Source organism: Poecile atricapillus, chromosome 15, assembly GCF_030490865.1.
Source record: "Poecile atricapillus isolate bPoeAtr1 chromosome 15, bPoeAtr1.hap1, whole genome shotgun sequence".
Lineage (NCBI taxonomy): Eukaryota > Metazoa > Chordata > Aves > Passeriformes > Paridae > Poecile > Poecile atricapillus.
Window position 1 is genome coordinate 3096524 of NC_081263.1, and position 8564 is coordinate 3105087.

Here is an 8564-nt window from a genome sequence, read left to right on the forward strand (position 1 = left end):
TAACAAACATTCCAAATTCCTACCCCACTCCATGCTACATGAATTAATGCAACAAGCTTTCTCGTATAAGAACATGCAGGCACCAACGACCTTCTCCCTCCAACAAGAGTTTATCTGAGGAGGTGCTGTAGACAGAAGGGAAGGAAAAAGGTTCCCAGTAGGGTTGTCTTTAGAAAGCTGGAGTCATTAGAGCCAAGGTTTCAGGTGCAAGGCATGACTAAAAGGATGCATGTGCTAAACAGTAGCGTGTCCTTCAGAAGGGAAAAAAACAGCTAAATCAGGAACCTGCAGTATTAGGTGGATGCTTGGATAAACACTGTTCAACACGCCGCAGCAGAAATGCTAATTCAAGTTTAGTTTTCACACCGGAGAGATTTCAGAAGATTTGCAAAGCTTTGATAATATTTAACATCTTTACTAATTTCCTTTTTGGTGCAGTCATAAATTTACCACAGTAGCCAAAAGATCTGGGATGAGCTACAAGTTCTAGCTGGCTCCAAAGCCAACAAGAATAATGTGTGCTGTTACTATTTTCTCTCAAAACATACCTCTGCAAAACTGACTCAAAATGAGAAAAGAAATTGTGAAACTGTCATTACAAAGAAGCATTTAAAATGCAGATCAAAGTGCTGCCTTAGAAGCAGTATTTCTTGCCAAATCATCAAAGCTCTCTTTACTCTCAATAGCTCCCCAAATCCTCTGATTTGAATGATAAATTCTTACAACTGAAATTTATCTGCCTTAAAAAAACAAACAAAAACAAAAACAATCAAAAAAGCCCAAACCCCAAAACTCCTTTCTCTGGTTACCAACTACTTCATTAACCAGTTCATTTGGAGCCACTTTCCTGTATTACTAAATTAAGTTTCATGGATGTGTTTATGCCTGCGTGCACACACACAGTACCCCGAGACCTCCTCAAGGATTGAAAACTTGACAGCCCTTGGTGGAGCATGTGTGCAGAGCCTCTCCAGCTCTCAGAAGGGTGTGTGCAGGGTTTCTCCAGCTCTCACACTGGTTCCAGGTGCTGGCACTCAGGGAGCTGCTCCCATGCTCAGCGCTGGGATTGCCCTTGCCCTGCTCCCCTACACCCTGCACTCACCCATCGCTCCTGGAGGAGCTTCCAGACCACTACTGCATTCCCTGCACAAGGAAGCAGCAACACAGCAGCCACTGATCACTTCTGGAAGATGGAGATGAGGGGTCAGGTCCTGCTACCACAGAATTCCTGGCTGTTCCTCCTGGTGCTGGACTCGGCCACGCCGCTCGCAGACCGAGCAGGTCTGGGATGCACTTCCTCACCTGGGACCTGCCCGAGTGACCTACCTCCTGTCACCCAAAATAGTTATAAAATAATCACCCAGCAATTCAGCCAGACAGGAAGAACACTGCATAAAAACATCCCCGTTGACACCAATGATTCCTGTGCTTTATGGACGTCTGGGAGCGTGCTCACGGCGTGAAGGAAGTTTCCACTTAATTGCAGCGAAGTGGCCCTTGCACCTCTCTGCTCAGCAGCTCTCCAGCCAGGCTTCATCCCTTTGATGAAACCCGCCAGGAACAGATGCACCGTGTACCAGAGAACAGGAGGGATCTGATAAGACAAACCACACACCAGTACGGGATCTTCCTCCAGGAAGCAAACTGGTTGGCAGTTTTCACATGAGACGACACTGCAAATAAATGACCTTTATTTTCACTAATTAGGCTTAGCAAATTCTGACGGCTGCTGCTACCTGAATGAAACAACACTGACAGACATGACTGTACACTGAGTTACTCAGGAAAGGAGCTGGATTGTAATTACCCTCTCTTAGTGACACCATGTAGTTTGGCACTTCCCTTGGAAAGGTCTCCTCATGTCTCTCCACTTAAAATTTGGGTTTACAAATTCATTCTAAAACTGGATTTATCAAACCACCAACTTCATCCTGGGAAATCTAAAATTATTAGTACATTTGGTGAGCAACAGCAAATAAAAAAACATGTAATTTTGGGTGCTCTTCTCCCCATTTGCAAAGGAAGCAGTGGTAGCAGCTAATTCAATATCTCAAAAATTTAGAAATCCCAGATCCTACCTCGGGAATTCCTGGCTTTAAGGAAAAGAATATGGTTGCTAATCCCCACACACCCTTCAGTTCTGGTGTTCTCACAAGCAGGATCCAAAAACACCCTACAGAAGCAAACACTCGGGGGTGCAGGATGCCTCCATGCCAGAAGGTAACAGGACTTACTGCAGCAAACACCCTCCTCTGAAAACACCCTGACACTGCCTGAAAAGGAAGAATGAACCATGTCTTGCCTCCACTTGGCATTATAAATGATCACCTCCGATTATACAGGATCACCTCTGGTGCCGTGTGCCAGTCCCGCTGTGCAGCACAGCACAATGCAGGTGTTCACCCACAGGAAAAAGAAAACCAAAGTTTGACTGTTTTCCCTGCATTTCCCTCTCTGCGTCTTTTCATTCTCCCATTTGACATCAATTACAAAACACTAAGATTAAAATCACTACCTGAGGGCACAAAATAAACTGTAATTTTAATAAAGACCCCTGTGCTGTCCAGGCTGAGGGTATGAGACAGGGGACACACAGGGCTGGGGCTGCAGAGTGTCTGAGTCCCCTGAGATGACCAAAGGCACACACAGACAGCTCTTGAGCCACCATAAGCAAAAGCCACCCGTGCTCAGCTCCTCCAGGATCGTACCTTGGGACGCTGATCTCAGCAAAAAGCAGAGCTTGTCACAGACACACCGCCCAGAGCCAGACACAGGGAACTCCCCGCTTTGGCTGAGGTCAAACTGAGATGCCACAACTGAACATCCTCTGTGCAAGCACTTTTGGGCTTGCTGAAATGCTGGGAGCAGCTCTGGCTTCCCTCCACGAGGAAAACTTTGGGGGGGAAATAAAGAAGCACACGGTTCTTATCCACCCTGCCCTGGAATAAACCGTAAGTGCCAATGACAGAGTGTCGGGAAAGAAATGCATTTGTCAGAAAAGCAGTGTGAAAGTGGAAAGGAGATGTGATCCCTGGTTGAGCCATATGCATTTGGTTTGTTATTAAAGCAAAGAATGTGAAAACCTGGAAGTCTTGGCTTGGACAGGAACCTGCTCTCGCTCTGGGTTCGCGCGGTCCAGCCGGACACGGTGCTGCAGTTGGGGGCATCGGCCTCGACTCCTGGAGACGCAAAAACACCTCCCAAAAAATCCCAAACGCCTCGGATAACACTTCTGCACACGAACAAAGTGTCTGCACGAGCAAAGCCCCTGCCGAGAGCCGCCCAGCGCGGAGAGAGCTGCAGGGATGCCCAGGTGCCCGCAGGATGGCCGGAGCGGGCAGGTGGGGAGGCAGGCACGGAGCCTCGCTCCGCTGCCCGTGCCAAATAATTAGTTATTTACAGCTTCTTCCGCCACTCCGCTCACCCCTGACCTCCTTCACCCAGCCGAGGCGATTAGAGCCCACTGCTGCAGACGTCTGGCTGCTTAGCACCGCCCGGCATATTGGCACTCCAGCCCGGCGAGACTCGCGCCCCCGCCCCCAAAAAAACCCTTTTATAATCCTAATCTGGGAGCGCCACACACAGAAACCAGCTGCTTCCTCCACCGCAGCGCCGCAGCCGCCATACGGAATAAAGCCTGCGAGGAAAAGGGGTTTGGGCATCGCTTGGACAGTTAACCTATTTAGAGGGTTGTAAACCAGCGGAGTTTCGTGTTCCTCACCGTGCCGCTTTCCTGAGGCATTCCTGCCTGGTAACTGAACATTTTGGCTGAAAAATTAAGGAGCATCTGTTGGTAGCTGCTCTGAGGTTCCCTTTAAGTCGTATCAGAAAGATACACAAAATCAAGCCACTGGAGGAGGAAAAACGCTGTAGAATGAATTTATCTCTCTTATTATTTATCAGCTCTGCCCTTTCCACTGGAGCCAGGTGGAGGAAGCGATCAGGTAACAGCCCCTGTAGTGCCACCAAAGCTCTCCTGTAGCACAGAGGTGAATGAACGCTGCCCGCCATCAGCAGGAAATAAATAATAACATTAGTGATAAGAAACCTACCCCAGCATGAAATAAGGAAGGGCAGCAATAAGGGAGCTCAGCCCAAGGCTCCCAGGAGCTAATGGGAACTGAGTGTCAGGAGCCCAGAGTCCAGAGAGGCCAGGGGACAAGTCAGGGAAGGACCTCGGGAGCATCAGGCATGAGGCTCCCACAGCATCCATCCGAATCCAGGCAAGGTCTCCTCCGGTGTAATTCACTGCTCCCTGTCTCTCACACACCCCATCCATAAGCAGCACCTGCCTCTTACCAAGCCTTTCACATGCTGACAAAAATGGGGGGGAAAATGATAAACTATGCTATTTCTGAAAAGTCAGGGAGTGAAATTAAAAGCCTGAGTTGTTCCAACAAAACCTCATGCCAAGAGTTAGACTGGAATAGAAGATTTTTCTTCAAAAGACATTACACATTTTAATTCACAACTTTTATCATAACCATGAGCCTTGATCAGACATAAAGTCTCTCATCCTTGGGATTCTGTGGGACACAGTTTATGTTCAGCAATTGGCTGACACAAAAAAGAACTGTATCTTCATTATTTATACACTGCTATTGGTATGCACATCTAGCCCGGCCTGTTAAAGTCAGGGAAGAATAATGGTCTATTCAGTACCGGTAGTGTTAATAAAATCAGGCAAATCCAGCTTAGTTTTGTCTGAACATGAATGAGATTAAATCAAGATTAAAAGTGCATACAGTACAAAGGGTATGGTTTATGCTAAAATTCAGAATGAACACATTTTAGTACCCGGTATACAAATGCCTGCAGACCTTCTCCGGGACTCAGACACCTGAATTAAACAAGGATGAAGCTGGAGAAGACAGATGACACTGGACAAAAGCCATCCAAAATACCAAGGGACAGATGCTCTGCAGCCCCGCTGGAGGTAACGGGGCAGATCCTGTGCTAGCAGAAACAGGCACAGCTCAGCTGGCTCTCCCTGCACGCACTGAGCGCCAGCCTGCCCCGTCGCAGTGCCAGGAATATATGCAAAATCCAGACTCTTTCCCAAGTTTTCCTTTTGGGCCATTTTGCATTAGTCTGTGCAGCGTTTGGATTTCATGGCACTGAATAAGGTGCTAAGCAGGGTACAATCCTGACAATCCTCCCGGTCTGGGATGCCTTGAAAACCTTCCCTTTACAGAAAATACCATTTGCTTAAAACTGCCCAAGAACCCAACTCATTCCTCTCCCTTCACCAGTGATATTCCTTCTCTCTCACCTCCGTGCACTTCATTTCCAAGAGGGAAAGAGCACATAGAGAAGTGGTGGATATTTAGGTCAGGCACTGCCCTCACTGCTACTCTGCGAGGGTTGAAAAATATTAATGAAAAAAGCCAAATCGCCCATCGGAACAAAAAGCCCCGAGAGGCTGGAGACGGGGAGAACCGGTTTCCAAACACAAGCCCTGCTGGGGTGTCCGGTAGCGAGGGGACGGTGATTTACACGGGGGTAGCGCAGAGCCCCGGAGGAGGCTCGGGGGTCCCCGAGCATCACCCCCGCAGGAGGGGAAGGCGCGGGGCAGGAGCACCGGGGCACGGCGGGGAGAGGGCGAGACGCGGGCGGTGATGGAGCCGCGATGGGGAAGAGCGGGGATCTCAGCCCCGGTGCCGGCGGGGAGCGGCCGGGGGAGGCTGATCCCGGGCAGCTCCGCCAGCCCGGCCCGCGCCGTGTCACACCCGCACCGACATCCCAGCGGCAACAGATGAGAGAGGGGGGATCGCACGCAGCGGGGAGGATAAGCACTCCGGGAGGAACGCGCATCGCAGCCAAGGGTCCCGGCAGCCGCCGGGAGCCCCCGCGGGAACTTCCCCGCCCGCGGCGGGGCCGCCGGGCACCCCCGCAGCCCGGGCACCTCCCGCACCCTCCCCCGGAGCAGCAGGACGGGTACTTACTGATCTCCATGCTCTGGAACAAAGACCTTTTGCAGTTGCATGTGCAGGACACATTGGGCTGAATAGCTACGGCCGTGCTGTTCAGCCCCATGAAGTTATACATTTAAACACACACACCAAAAAAAAAAAAAAAAAAAAAAAAAAAAAAAAAAAAAAAAAGGGGGAAGGCGACGGCGACACAAAGAACTTCCCGGCCGCCGAGCGCTCCCCGGGCAGCACCACATAAAGCCGGGGCTCCTCCTCGGCGCGGGGGGGCGGAGGGAGGGAAATGCAGCTGCGATCAGAAATTGGAAATAAAAAACCCCGGCGCGGCGCAGCGCCCCCGGCAGCGGCTCCGCTCGGCCCCGCGGCTGCTCCGCGCCCCTCCGGCCCGGGAAGCGGCAGCGCTGGGCCCGGCCGCGGCAGCCCCGCACTTTTGTGGGGCGCGGCGCGGTGGGAGCGCGGTGGGAGCGCGGCCCGCCCGCTCCCGCTCCGCTCCGCTCCCGCCCCCCGCGCTCATTCACGGCCACGGGGACGCGGCCGCGCCGCCGCCGCCGCGGGCGGGACCGTGACGTCAGCGCCAGACGGGGACTGCCCTTCCCTTCCCTTCCCTTCCCTTCCCTTCCCTTCCCTTCCCTTCCCTTCCCTTCCCTTCCCTTCCCTTCCCTTCCCTTCCCTTCCCCGCGCCGCCGCCGGGACCGGGGCTGGGGGAGCGCTCGGTGCGGCTCCCCCCGGACGGGGCAGCGGCTGCCGGGGTCGCGGGACCCCCGGGAGCGCAGAGCGGGTCAGACTCCAGGGACCACCGTGGGTCACCTGGTGTCCCTCCTCCCGGCTCAGGCAGGGTCATCCCAGAGCACAGGGCACAGGATTGTGTCCGGAAGACTTCTGGAATATCTCCAGCGAGGGAGACTCCACACCCTCTCCGGGCAATCTGTTCCGTGTTCGTTCACCTGCACAGGAACAAAGTTCTTCCTCATGTTCTGCTGGAAATTCCTGGCCATCAGTTTTGTAGCATCTTGTGCTGTGCTCAGCACCGCAGAGCAGAGCCTGGTCCATCTTCCTGGCACCCTTCCTTTAGATATTTACACACATTGATGAGGTCCCCTCTCAGATGTCCCTTCTTGAGTCCGAGCAGACCCTGCTCTCTCAGCCTTTCCTCATCCGAGATGTTCCAGTCATATTTATTGCACCACCCACCCCCTGCGCATCTTCACAGTACCACCTGCACTGAGCCCAGCCAAGTGGGTCCAGTGGCACCCCCAGCCTCCAGCAGGACCTGGCAGAGCTTTTGCACATCAGCTCCAAAAGCACCTGGATTTGTGCATCCTGCTGGAAAAGCACCCAAAAGTCAGGCTCACCCCTCAACACCCACCCAGCTCTGGGGACCCCCTTCAGCCCCAGCCCCACAGCACTGAGCCCCAGGGCTTCATCCTCACTTCACACAGCCAGTCCCCAGTGCAGCATTTCAGACAGAAAAAAGGGAAAGATTGGAAAAGAAACATGGGGGATAAACCTGTAAGGGCCAGTCTGCTCCCTCTCTCAATGGCTGAGCTCAGTGAAAATTCTACCATTAGCTCCCATGGTAGTGCCAGTGGTGCTGCTCAGCGCTCAGGAACTATTCATGACACATTCCCACTTTTATTTCGAACCACATGCTGTAAAATGGAGTGACCCCATTCACTGCAAGACAGGTAAAAGGAAAAAAACATCCTCTCTTCCCTAAGGGCTCAATGTGCTAAGCTTTAGTCAAGACAGACTTTTTTTTTTTTTTCTGGGAAATAAACCTGTAAAACAAAGGTTTATAATAAAAATGCTGAAACAAGCTTAACTACACTGGTGTGAAGTAGCTGCTATAATACTTGGTGAATCCTGTTACTGGGAGATAAAGGCAGCTTCAGTTATCTCCTAAGAAAGCACATTTCCCCACAACTGTTGATAGCTCTGATTCAGGATTTGGGAGTATCTGAGGCATTCCCCAGAGATGCTGCTGGGAAGATGCACCGAGGTGGGGACAGACAACCAACCAGCAGAAATCCTATTCTTACAAAGCTGAAGCAATCACAGAAGATGAATGGTCTCAAAATCTGGGTCAGAGACAGTGGCACTTATTGGTAAGGTTTTACCTTTATTTCCCTGCCCAAAAAAAAAGGAATCTATTTCTACATGACTACTACAAACTAATGTTAAATACACACCTGTACTTTACTCCTGCAGCCCCATCCAATACTGTGAAAATACCTGGAGAGAAGGAGCAAGGAATTCCCAGGTTGTTTAATCTTTTACTCTTTGCCACTCAACAGATGGTAACTCCCAACAATTACTAATCCAAAGGAAACACGGAAGAGGATCGTGTGGCCCGGATAGAAATGAGCTTTAGGAAGTTTGTACTTCCCAGCACTGGGCAGACGTGAATTATCCAACAAGTGCCATTCCCAAAGGCAAGAGAAGGTGCTGGGGTGGCACCAGGGGTGGGAGTTGGTGTGCAGGGAGATTAGGGACAATTACTGGGAAAAAAAAATCTGTGCTAGAACTGGAGACAAAGAATTTCCAATCCTATTTTCTCTTTTGTTCCCTGCCTCAGTTTCCTCATCAGTAAGGCAGGAGGGGTAATCTTGATTCCTTCAGGTTGTTTCTGGGGGC

The 8564-nt window shown here is 51.3% G+C and overlaps 1 protein-coding gene across 3 annotated transcripts in view; it reads right to left on the reverse strand.

Annotated features, from left to right (window-relative positions):
- The window catches only part of PMEPA1 (prostate transmembrane protein, androgen induced 1), a 45595-nt gene extending 39104 nt beyond the window's left edge, over positions 1–6491 (reverse strand). For all 3 annotated transcript variants that reach the window (XM_058850684.1, XM_058850683.1, XM_058850682.1), the window contains exon 1: positions 5946–6491. In XM_058850684.1, coding sequence (XP_058706667.1) covers positions 5946–6048 — 103 coding nt within the window. In that variant the 5' untranslated portion in view covers positions 6049–6491. The remainder of the gene's footprint in view (positions 1–5945) is intronic.
- Positions 6492–8564: the final 2073 nt, after the last annotated feature.